This window comes from Mizuhopecten yessoensis, unplaced genomic scaffold (assembly GCF_002113885.1).
Source record: "Mizuhopecten yessoensis strain PY_sf001 unplaced genomic scaffold, ASM211388v2 scaffold10333, whole genome shotgun sequence".
In the NCBI taxonomy this organism is placed as follows: Eukaryota; Metazoa; Mollusca; class Bivalvia; order Pectinida; family Pectinidae; genus Mizuhopecten; species Mizuhopecten yessoensis.
This window is the reverse complement of record NW_018408494.1, coordinates 649,924-663,666: the sequence shown is the minus strand read 5'-3', so window position 1 is coordinate 663,666 and position 13,743 is coordinate 649,924. Positions and strand designations below refer to the sequence as shown.

General features: G+C 32.5%; 1 protein-coding gene across 1 annotated transcript; it reads right to left on the bottom strand.

Moving 5' to 3' along the window:
• Positions 1 to 1,543: 1,543 nt before the first annotated feature.
• On the bottom strand, positions 1,544 to 12,350 carry LOC110460236 (sushi, nidogen and EGF-like domain-containing protein 1). The gene is made up of 4 exons (XM_021513039.1): positions 12,012 to 12,350; positions 10,301 to 10,603; positions 5,641 to 5,733; positions 1,544 to 1,814 (listed from the first exon to the last, which is right to left on the bottom strand). The coding sequence occupies exons 1-4, from the start codon at positions 12,201 to 12,203 to the stop codon at positions 1,575 to 1,577; spliced, it is 828 nt and encodes a 275-aa protein (XP_021368714.1). The 5' UTR covers positions 12,204 to 12,350; the 3' UTR covers positions 1,544 to 1,574.
• Positions 12,351 to 13,743: the final 1,393 nt, after the last annotated feature.

Sequence of the window (13,743 nt, the reverse complement as noted above, 5' to 3'; positions counted from 1 at the left end):
ATATATTTTGTTAATGATTATGTAACATTTTATCAAAACGTTGTTGTTTTTTCCAAATAAATAAACATGTTTTTTCATCAATTTAAGCCAGATCACAGTTTGAAATTTAGAATAATTATTGCCATGAGTTTTTACTACATATGAAAATTGTAGATTTTTAAAATCAGGTTTTTCACTTGACGCCTTTTATTAAAAAGATTTGATTAATTTAATAACGTTTGATAGACATCTTATCATAACATGATCATTATATGTAATATTTATACTACAAATGACAGATAATATACTTGTTTATTTATAACTTACCTTATCTTAGTTTATGTCTACGCCAACAAAATACAATGTTGTAATGTCTGAATGGCATATGAGGTATACCATTGTTAAACAGAGACAATTAGTCACCACTGACATCAGCAAATCATATAACATGTTTCAGATATGGGATAAAATGTCAAGGAGGCATAATGAAATAATTCTATCGACGTATTTATTCAATGCGTAATAACTTTGTCATGTTTTTAGCATTTTACAGTTCATTGTTAATATCTTCTATCTGTATCATAATTATATCAACATGTATATACACAAAAGCATAAACATTGTATGAAAATAAGTTGATCGCTTAATATCAATACTTTGTATAAATAGTAACATTTAAAACATTTTTTGACATCATAAAATTAAAAGGGAAGTGAAACATAACACAATTCATAATATCTTATACCATAATATTAAAAGAAGTATCGTACGGTAAAGGTTTATTTCAATTAGTTAAGCGCAAACTTTCCTTTACAAAAATGTTAGCACAAAACCCACCTTCACAATAAATCATTTAAGTCGTATCACTATGACAGAAATATAAATATCATGGTTTATTTCAATAATGTGTATTTAATCAATTGCAACAAAACAGAATACATTCAAAAAGTGTATAGGATAGATATACATGTACTGACCATATTAATCAGTTATAATGCACTTTATAGGTTATGATAACTTTCAATGTATTACAGATTATATATAACAGATCGTAAGTGGTAAATATAATAAACAATATATTACAAAGCGTGTATGTCAGTTAGTAATGCGTAGTAATGAATAAATGTACAAATAAAAAGGTTCATGTCATGATGTTGGTACATTTATAACATTTTATCAGTTGTAAACATTATCTTGGCTTTTATGGCATTTGACAAATATTGTATAACATTGCAGGCCATATTCCATAAGACCTGAAATACTATACAATATTTGTCATGATATATTGAATATTCTCTCATATCGCTCGTGTTCACAATAAATGAATAACAAATAAAACTCAAAAATATCACAACATAAGTTATATAAAACGTAGATGTTCAATGCACAAATAGCTACATATTAATATATAATTTACTTCATTTCAATATATTCCAATAAACAAATTATTTAACTAACACCGATAGTTGTATACGGCTTGGAACAGAAAAGAAGGAAATTATGAAAAATTATTGATCATCTACTATTTATCAATTTTGTCTTAGCATAAACAATTATTAAACAAAATAAGATGTTTGACTTACTGTCATTTATTTTCAAAACAAACATACTACATAATCACATTTTTGTAAATTTTCAATAACGGCCTTGTAATTATACTTACTATTATTACTACTGATAGTTTGGTCAGCTGGTTGTACTGTGCCTCCGTCGACGCGGAAGAGGAACTTGCCAGGTACCCCTACATTAGACCTGTTGACCAGATTGACTACGTCATCACTGAGTGACCCGTTTACAGTGTAGCCATTCAACCCATCTCCAGCGTTAAATCCAACCTTAGAAAGTGAACGAATTGAGAAGTCAACAATTTCCTGTATCTTTTTACTTGCATTTTTAGAAAGGGGGGTTAATGGCATAGCCCCAAAAAAGGTATGTCCGTGTGCTCGTTTTTGGACTCTATTCGGTCAAAGATACCAATTTGACAGAAAACGTGATTGTAAGTGAATTTTTTGACCATTTGCAGGACAAATTTATACAATAGCTTCAAGATTTGTTATCATTTTGGTATGAATGTTCGTAGAATTGATAAAAACAGTATTTTCTTTTAAATTACAGAGTAAAACGTATTTGTTTAATTCTTTTAACTCAGAAAAGCATCTCAAGTTACCTCTACCCCTTACGTTTTAATGACAAAATATTACCATGTGTTAACGATATAAAACACTATTGTCATTCAGTACATACTGTCTTGTGTTAACGATATAACACATCATTGTCATTTAGTACACAGGATCTTGTGTTAACGATATCAAACACCATTGTCATATAATACACACTGTCTTGTGTTAACGATATAACACACCATTGTCGTTCAGTACACACAATCTTGTGTTAACGATATAAAACACCAATGCCATTCAGTAAACACTGTCTTGTGTTAACGATAAATAACACCATTGTCATTCAGAACACAATGTCTTGAGTTAACAATATAAAACACCATTGTCATTAAATACACACGATCTTGTGTTAACGATATAACACACCATTGTCATTCAGTACACACTGTCTTGGGTTAACGATATAACACATCATTGTCATTCAGTACACACTGTCTTGTGTTAACGATATAACATACAATTGTCATTTAGTACACACTGTCTTGTGTTAATGATATAACATACCATTGTCATTCAGTACACACTGTCTTGTGTTAACGATATAACACACAATAGTCGTTCAGTACACACTGTTTTGCGTTAATGATATACAAATATATGTAACACATCATTGTCATACAGTTCACACTGTCTTGTGTTAACGATATAACACATATTGTCCTTCAATACATATTGTCTTTGTTAAGATACATAGCTCATTACTGTTATTACGTCGTGGTTAATCAGTACAAAATGTCATGCATTAACATTATAAAATAACATTGGACATTAATATCAGTTGTTCCTCCTACACAAACAATGTGCGTATATAACGGGTCGCAACGTTTCAGGACCAACTGGTCCCTTTGTCGAGCTATGACTAAGCAAGCGATTTGTTTTTTGACCGGTACATGTACAACGATCTGACGAAATCTGACGGTGCCGCCCTGTGAGATCAGGACTGATCACCTGACAAAGCAACAGAGCCCGGTTGGACAAAGCACACCGAGCAGGATTACAAGTCTCTCCCCCGGAAGATGGAGTCCTGGGAAGGGAACACGTCAGACTTCTCCCTGGAAGGGATGAACCCTAGGCGGAACTAAACGCAAAGAACCGACCTCGTGCTCTATGACAGGGCAACCGGATCCACTTGGAGCAACAGGAAGTCGTCGAAATAGATATGAGAATCCACTCCAAGACTGTTGAGGTGTCCCACCACTACCTACAACAAGTTGGTGAAGATCAAGGGGGCCGTAGTGAGGCCGAAGGTAAAGTGAACTTACGGAACTTTCTGGCCGACTTCCTGATATGAATGTGGAAATAAGCATCCTCGATCGATGGACGTAGCCCACATCATCGCACACACTGACGCAATGATGCGTCGCGGCGTTTCCATTTGAAAGTGCAGAGACTCGAAGTACGCATTGAACGTACTCAGGTTGATGACGGGCCTCCAAACACGGGACTTCTTCTTCACGAGGAAGACCCGGGAATAATACCCTGGAGACAACCTGTCCGGTGAAAGTCCCGCAATTGCACCCTTCGCGATCCTGAACCTCCGAACTGAGAGCCTTAACCTTTTCCAGCAAAAAAAGTATGCTCTCGTGACAGAGGTGTATCCCGAAAAATTGGGATGCAAAGACCTTTGGACACAACCACCAGAGCTCAGCCGTCTGAGGTGATTTCCTTCCGCTGGGGAACTAAATGGGAAAGCGGACCGCCGACCGGCGAATCTTGAAGGGGCCAATCTAGGCCCTCCAAAACAGTGGCAGATAGCGGACAAGGCGCCACCAAGGGCAATGAAGAGTCAGGAACTTTTCCCACCTCTAGAAAAGGTCGTCTTGCTTCGATCCCTATGGAAACCACTACTGCGGGAAGGAGATCTCCGGCGTTTCGTCGAAATCTTGGGGGTTCTCCAGGGGGAGCAAAGTAGGGTTGAAATATGCATTATAATGACTGTGGTAGCGTATTTTGTAAGTTCGTGGTCTTCCGATCCAGCAGCTGGTTAACCGGCTTATCGTTGACAACCCTTATAAAAAGCCATTTAAAAAGCCCACTATCTCGTGATGGTGAGCAAGAAGTGTTAACCAAACACTGTATTAATATCTGTAGGTTTTCGTATGACACTTATACCAACATTCAAGTTAAATTGTAATTATCCGAATAAGATATCACTGCAACTTACACCAACATTCAAGTTAAATTGTAATTATCCGAATAGGATATCACTGCAACTTACACCAACATTCAAGTTAAATTGTAATTATCCGAATAAGATATCACTGCAACTAACACCAAAATTCAAGTTAAATTGTAATTATCCGCAAAAGATAGCACTGCAACTTACACCAACATTCAAGTTAAATTGTAATTATCCGAATAAGATATCACTGCAACTAACACCAAAATTCAAGTTAAATTGTAATTATCCGCAAAAGATAGCACTGCAACTTACACCAACATTCAAGTTAAATTGTAATTATCCGAATAAGATATCACTGCAACTAACACCAAAATTCAAGTTAAATTGTAATTATCCGCAAAAGATAGCACTGCAACTTACACCAACATTCAAGTTAAATTGTAATTATCCGAATAAGATATCACTGCAACTAACACCAAAATTCAAGTTAAATTGTAATTATCCGAATAAGATATCACTGCAACTTACACCAACATTCAAGTTAAATTGTAATTATCCGAATAAGATATCACTGCAACTAACACCAACATTCAAGTTAAATTGTAATTATCCGAATAAGATATCACTGCAACTAACACCAAAATTCAAGTTAAATTGTAATTATCCGCAAAAGATAGCACTGCAACTTACACTAACATTCAAGTTTAATTGTAATTATTCGAATAAGATTTCACTGCAACTTACACCAACATTCAAGTTAAATTGTAATTATCCGAATAAGATATCTCTGCAACTTACACCAAAATTCAAGTTAAATTGTAATTATCCGAATAAGATATCACTGCAACTAACACCAACATTCATGTTAAATTGTAATTATCCGAATAAGATATCACTGCAACTTACACCAAAATTCAAGTTAAATTGTAATTATCCAAATAAGACATCGCTGCAACTTACACTAACATTCAAGCTAAATTCAAATAAGATATCACGGCAACTAACACCAATATTCAAGTTAATTTGTAATTATCAAAATAAGAAATCACTGCAACTTACACCAAAATTCAAATTAAATTGTCATTATCCAAATATGATATCACTGCAACTTACACCAACATTTCAGTTAAATTGTAATTATACAAATAATATCACTGCATTTAACACCAACATTGAAGTTAAATTGTTATTATCCAAATAAGATATCACTGCAACTTACACCAACATACAGGTACACTATACGACTCAATACACTACTAGTTTGCACTTATAATTTAGTATTCAGTTTAACATCAAACGTTGAAAGTAATATCAAATGAAAAGGATATAGATGAGCAGAAAAAGTTTCATTAAACTTACCATTGCATTCCTTGCCCAATCAAGTCTTAAGTAGTGGAGCATCACAAATGATTTTGTACCGTCAGCTGTAAGTACGATCTGGAAAGTGTTTCTCTGTATCGATAAATAATGCAGACAATGTAAAGCTATTTGCACAGCAAATAAAGCAAACGTTGTTGAGACGATATCGACGACAAATCAAAGCCGCGTTATGGTAATATCTACTTACAGAAATATCCTGACTTTAGAATGTTTATCTGATAACAACGCTCGTGAAACACTTGACGTCTCCGATATAAAGAAATATTCAACATATCATGCGTGAGGTGTTGGCATTTTAATTTTAAGTATTAGACACAATATTTCGTCATTTTACTTTGCTGTATGGTCAACAGTTCAATTATATATAGTTATGGTTTCAGTATTTGCCATTATAATTCGTCTAAGCACCTTGCTGTATAGTCAACGGTTTACTATAGTATAGTTCTAGTTTTCAGTAATTGTAATCATATTTCATTTTAACCCATTGCTGTACCAATGTTTCGTTTTAGAAATGCCTATGAAAAATTGATACTAAAATGTTTCAAAAGTTGTCCAACCATTAAAAAATCAGATAAAGTAAATGAAAATATTTCAGGAATACAAATTAAATATACAGCTGTTAAGTTTTAACCAAATGCACTTAATATATACCATGAATGTTGAAATGAAATGAAACGTCATATATGTGGATGTATGAAGACACAATTCTCAACTCAAAGACAATGTGAAAAATCCTTTTTCGCAAAGTGTTCTTTTCCTTTATTGTTTCCTTCTATTTACTAAAATAATTACAGTGTAAATGTGTACGCTATACAGCTTTATTGTATGTTTATCGTATGTATGTTTATTGTATGTATATTTACTGTATGTTTATTGTATGTATGTTTATAGTATGTGTGTTTATTGTATGTATGTTTATTGTATGTATGTTTATTGTATGTATATTTATTGTATGTATATTTATTGTATGTATGTTTATTGTACAGTTGTGGGACCGCACAACGCACCAAAAATAGCGTGCGCACACCGTGCATACATCGTTCACACACCGTCCGCACATCCTCCACACATGGTGCGCACAACTGTGCGATTTAGCAATCGTTCGCCCCGTTGTGCGCTTCTCTTCGCATAACTGTGCGATTTGGTATCATTTGTAGATCAAAATTACGGATGACAAAAATACGGAAGGCTTGTATGCGATAATGTACACTGTGTATATATCTTTAATTTCTCATCACAATAATCAAAGATTATACAATTTCACAATGCTTGTTACACAGTATTACAGCGACCGTTAGGCTGTCAAGAATGGGTTTGGCTCCAAGGTAACAGAACAGGTAAATAACAATTTGATGAGTGTGCGGAGTTTTACCTGACCAGTGCCTGACACACAGAGTTGATATGCGATACCGTTTGACCGTAATGAATAGTATTTGTTATTTGCATTCGTTTGCCTACAGCTCCCCTTCACTTGGATTTTCACACCCCGGCCTTACCCGACGAGTTACGTAATTATATAAGTGCCCAAGGCGGGGGGGAAAACTACGGTCCAGGTACATGTACAAAGTGGTTATGTTTACCTGTATACGGGATTGTGTTGTAATTTTACATGTGTCGATTAAGTTTGTTTAAAATCACAGAAAATACAATTTCTTAATATAAGAATGTATAGACAGAAAGATAAGTTTATAGATGTTGCTAGAATATAGAAACATACGTAAACATCAAGTTTATATGTTTAAACATGAAACCGTATATATTGTTGAGGCATTCCTCAATTTACCCCAACCACGATTGTTATCGCACAACGTCCGTCCATCGTGCGCATATATGTGCGCAAGCAATGATCGTCCAGCTTTTTAGCGTTCGCCCATCGTGCACACACCGTTCACACACCGTGCACACATCGTCGCACACCGCACATCGTGTAACGTTGTGCGATCCCACAACTGTAAATTTATTGTATGTATGTTTATTGTATGTATGTTTATTGTATGTATGTTTATTGTATGTATATTTATTGTATGTATGTTTATTGTATGTATATTTATTGTATGTATGTTTATTGTATGTATGTTTATTGTATGTATGTTTATTGTATGTATATTTATTGTATGTATGTTTATTGTATGTATGTTTATTGTATGTATGTTTATTGTATGTATATTTATTGTATGTATGTTTATTGTATGTATGTTTATTGTATGTATGTTTATTGTATGTATATTTATTGTATGTATGTTTATTGTATGTATATTTATTGTATGTATATTTACTGTAGGTTTATTGTATGTATATTTATTGTATGTATGTTTATTGTAAGCAATGATCGTCCAGCTTTTTATCGTTCGCCCATCGTGCACACACCGTTCACACACCGTGCACACATCGTCGCACACCGCACATCGTGTAACGTTGTGCGATCCCACAACTGTATATTTATTGTACGTATGTTTATTGTATGTATGTTTATTGTATGTATATTTATTGTATGTATATTAATTGTATGTATATTTATTGTATGTATGTTTATTGTATGTATATTTATTGTATGTATGTTTATTGTATGTATATTTATTGTATGTATGTTTATTGTATGTATATTTATTGTATGTATATTAATTGTAAGTATATTTATTGTAAGTATGTTTATTGTATGTATATTTATTGTATGTATGTTTATTATATGTATATTTATTGTATGTATGTTTATTGTATGTATATTTATTGTATGTATATTGTATGTATATTTATTGTATGTATATTTATTGTATTTATGTTTTTTGTATGTATATTTATTGTATGTATATTTATTGCATGTATGTTTACTGTATGTATGTTTATTGTATGTATATTTATTGTACGTATGTATGTTTATTGTATAATATTTATTGTATGTATGTTTATTGTATGTATATTACATGTATGTTTATTTATTGTATGTATGTTTATTGTATGTATGTTTACTGTATGTATGTTTATTGTATGTATATTTATTGTACGTATGTATGTTTGTATTATATTTATTGTATGTATGTTTATTGTATGTATATTTATTGTATGCATGTTTATTGTATGTATATTTATTGTATGTATGTTTATTGTATGTATATTTACTGTATGTTTGTTCATTGTACGTATATTTATTGTATGTATGTTTATTGTATGTATGTTTATTGTATGTATGTTTATTATATGTATATTTATTATATGTATGTTTATTGAATGAATGTATGTTTATTGTATGTATATTTATTGCATTTATGTTTATTGTATGTATATATTGTATATGTATGTTTATTGTATGTATATATTGTATGTATATTATTGTATGTATATTTATAGTATGTATATTATGGTATGTATTTTTATTGTATGTATGTTTATTGTATGTATATTTATTGTATGTATATTTATTGTAGGTATTTACTGTATGTATATTTATTGTATGTATATTTATTGTATGTATGTTTATTGTTTGTATGTTTATTGTATGTATATTTATTTATGTATGTTTATTGTATGTATATTTACTGTATGTATGTTTATTGTATGTATATTTACTGCATGTAACTTTACTGTATGTGTGTTTATGGTATGTATGTTTATTGTATGTATATTATTGTATGTATATTTATTGTATGTATATTATTGTATGTATGTTTATTGTATGTATGTTTATTGCATGTATATTTATTGTATGTATATTCTTGTATGAATTTTTATTGTATGTATAATTATTGTATGTATATCATTGTATTATATTTATTGTATGTATGTTTATTGTATGTATATTTATTATATGTATATTTATTATATGTATGTTTATTGTATGAATGTATGTTTATTGTATGTATATTTATTGCATGTATGTTTATTGTATGTATATTTAGTATATGTATGTTTATTGTATGTACATATTGTATGTATATTATTGTATATATATTTATTGTATGTATGTTTATTGTATGTATGTTTATTGTATGTATATTTATTGTATGTATATTATTATATGTATATGTATTGCATGTGTTTATTGTATGTATATTTATTGTATGTATATTATTGCATGTATGTTTATTGTATGTATGTTTATTGTATGTATATTTATTGCATGTATGTTTATTGTATGTATATTTATTGCAGGTATGTTTATTGTATGTATGTTTATTGTATGTATATGATATACAACTTTATATACATATACGTCAAACAATGGTGTCCTGTAACCATGCGTATTAAGACCTAATACAGTGAAAATGTTATTGTAAAAAGTAACATCTTCTTTTGTCAATTAAGTCGTTTTTATATCTACATTTATATATATTGTACAAATCCGTTGTATGTTTACGGTACATAACAGTAATTGTACGATATCAGACCTCTTTGCAGTTCATTGTGACATAGTTTTAGTAAATAATTAGAATGAGTTATATTCATCTCTTCCAAAAAAATACATAAATTGTGGTAAATATGTAAATGTTTCATGCATTATTTAGAATGCGATATAATTACTTTAATTTAAATATAAAATATATCAAAACGTGAACACACCTCTATAAAATCAAAAATCATTCAAAGTAATTAAGAAAACGCCCTTACAGGAACCGAGAAACTACTTAAAAAAATGAAAACTTACCAATAGTAACGCATCTCCAGAGGCTCCATAATAAGGTACCTCGTGCCAGGTTACTATGAATACCATTGATGGATTGAAATCGTTTTGATCCGAAAATGCTGATTGTACATCTGATGCTGCACGGGTCAAGAGGTCAGAGCTGGTACTGAGCTTGTACCAGATCTGTCCAACACTAGTCGTAATGAGATCAGTCCAGAATGCGGCAATCATCACATAATTACCGTCGCCAGTACCGTACGGAAACGCATATGGAATAAAGCGACTCAATGAACTCCCAAACGTTATATCACCATTCGTGTTCACCTGTAACAAAATAGTCAGAACAAAGAATTACAAAATATGTATCAATTTTGTCATCCGATATACTCTTTACATTATTCCTTTCCAATGTTTTTTTTTTATTTCACTTACATAGTATAAATACACGTTGCAATTGTAGATTATAAAGAGAGAGAGAGAGAGAGAGAGAGAGAGAGAGAGAGAGAGAGAGAGAGATATATATTCAATAATAATTATTTACACTTATTAATTTTCAGTGCGACAACTTTATGGTAAAAAGTTCAATATACCTATATATTTTGCCTAATGTGGGGAAGACATTTTCAATGTCTTTGTGACGGTTTTTGTTAACCCCACATTGGCTTTTTATTATATGTACTCAAGAGTTAAAAGTTGCATGTACATTATATTTATGTATTTTTATGCTACCAGGTATATTTCTAATTTGGAAAATTTCCTCATAAATAAATACTTAGTCACCCCCTGTGAGGGTGATCTTTTTCATTCACAGTCCGTGTTGTGTCGTTTCTTGTTATAGTGAATAGATGCATATAAAAGGCAGCTAATTAAGCCATTAGCTTAATTTAAGCATCGGAAACACTAGACAAGATCATTTTGAATATTTTCCGAATTTTTGTGGATTTTTCTTATGCATAACAGTAAATGTTATCTCCCTTGTGTCGTAGCCAGTAATCCCCTTAGGATGAAGGGTCACGGGGCATCTGAGGGTCATCTGATTGGTCAGTATTTTGCAGAAAAAAATGTTATTACTTTACTGGATCGGATAGGTAACACAGCTTAAATCTAAGATGGCTGACTGATAGAGGGGTCTCAGCGTCCCCTTGAAATTAACTGACCAATCAGATAACCCTCTGACCCACAAGGGACATCACTTGTGGGTCTTATGCATAAGAAAAATCCACAAAAATTCGGAAAATATTCAAAATGATCTTGTTTAGTGTTTCCGATGCATAAAATAAGCTAATGGCTTAGCTGCCTTTTATGAAGCGTGTTAACAATGCGTTTGTTGCTTTATTTTTCACTCTATTTAATAGGTTAGAAGCAACTTATATTGTAGAAAGTTGCAGGCTAATGTTAATGTTAGAAATTAAATTAGCAGATCAAATGAGGGAATCGTAACTAGTGAATTTATGTGGAAAATTAACAGCATTCAAATTTTAAAATTCATTAATTGAAGCTTACAAAACTTATTTTGCAAACAAAATGCATGTTTAGATAACATTTTCCCCAGCAATAGTATATCTGTTCTGTCTTAGATGCATTTAACTTTGTAAAAGTACTAATTGCTATCAGAGACTGCAATTGTGAGATAGCATCACAAGATCTGTCCTATGACAAAACACTAATATGAAATAAGAATATTTATCCTGGCAAACTAAGATCTGAAAGAGTATAGATTTGTTTTGCTTACGTATGCCGAGGTTTGGACGTTATTGAAATATGAAAACGAAATCTGGATTGCTGGGGAGCTGCCATCGTCATTACGGTATAGAAGCTCGTCATCTGCTGTTGTTACGTTGTCATGAGGGTACGGGTATAGGTCGTCCACGGTTAAACTGACCGCACCACATAGGCAGGCAGTAAGAATCACAAGCACGTCCATTGCCCGGGATGACCACAGTATGTAAGACCAAGTAGCATTTAACGCACATCACATATCCGTCAGATTATTGTATCGAACCAGGAAGTTTCGCTAAATAAAAGTTTGTCATTTTTGTATTCTCATCACGATATGAGTACAAACGATTTGAAAGGCTTACTCATGTTTAACTTTAATTGTTATCACGCAACAGGGATCTGTTTACTCAGAAACAGACGATTTTTGTTTATTTATTTTTTGTTACACACGCATAATATCCGGTTGTCGGAGTTACATTACCAACATCTTTAATGTGCGCTACCTGCCGACCGTGTGTAATCTTATGTAATGTATATTGCATTTGAAGAAATAGAAACAGCATAATCAGTGGCTGCTCGGCAACAAAAAAAATCACAATGAATGTGTGATAGCCGCATATATATTTCCCAAAATAAATGGCAAATACTTATCTATCAACATGAAAAACGAATCTCTGCCTTTATAACCTTATACTATATATCAATAAAATGCATGTCTATCCACATGAGGTACTNCCCCCCCCCCCCCCCCCCCCCCAAAAAATCGTCGCTCGCAAAAAGTCATTGGTCAAGCAACGTTTTGACCATCTGCTGTCGGCAATCGTATATACCCGATAAATGTTATAACTGAGCCGCAGTGATACATGTCGTACATCACGTGGCGGCATTGAATTCATCTGAGCGAACACAATCATTATTTAACAAAAACAGTAAATACGGGGAATGAAATTGTAGATCTTTTTTTGCAAAATGAGAAAGGATTTTCCACGCACATGTTGTTCTGATAATGCCGGATGTTGACTAAGATATTAGGAAAGATACCTGAACGATAGAGTGTAACTTTACCCTGATGACTGCTGGCCTATTGTTTGAAATGACACTTTAGAGAAATGTTGTTAAATTCCCCATGTCTCCAGGTTTTTTTCCCAATGTCTTGTTTCAATGTACGACGAATTGCTATTTATGACACACGCTGTAAAGGGTGACACCGGTCATATTCCTTTAATGTATTTAAGTACATGTATTCCATTTCAACGGTCCAGATAGGAATAGTTCTCAGGCCTCAAATATTATCAACATTTAGCTGGTTTTTCTTTACAAACGACTTCCAATCTCTACCGGCCAGAGTTGTCGTTCCTTAATTTTACCAGAGTGAAGTTGGTTACTTATTCAATATTGGGCTAGCCCAATATTGGGCTAGTTTGATATTCAAATGTACCTAACATAATAGTTCTTATGCCGCTTTTTCACACCTATACCACATCTGGGCATCTTCTTAGGTATCCACAGGCAAAACGGCATCAACGATACCCCAGGCTAAAGATGCCCACTGGGCATCATTTCGAATTTCAGTACATAATCGTTAATTTTTCGTTTTCAACAGGCCACGGCATATTGTTATAGGTCTTATGCCGCTTTTTCACACCTATACCACAACTGGGCATCTTCTAAGGTATCCACATGCAAAACGGCATCAACGATACCCCAGGCTAAAGATGCCCACTGGGCATCATTTCGAATTTCAG

Bases quoted from the DNA above. Each gene is read 5' to 3' on its own strand.
- LOC110460236 (XM_021513039.1), bottom strand. From the start codon at position 12,203: ATGGACGTGCTTGTGATTCTTACTGCCTGCCTATGTGGTGCGGTCAGT. The intron at 5,734-10,300 runs GTAAGTTTTCAT...TTATCGATACAG, and splicing joins CTGGAGATGCGTTACTATTG to AGAAACACTTTCCAGATCGT. The intron at 1,815-5,640 runs GTAAGTTTAATG...TCACTTTCTAAG, and splicing joins ATTGGGCAAGGAATGCAATG to GTTGGATTTAACGCTGGAGA.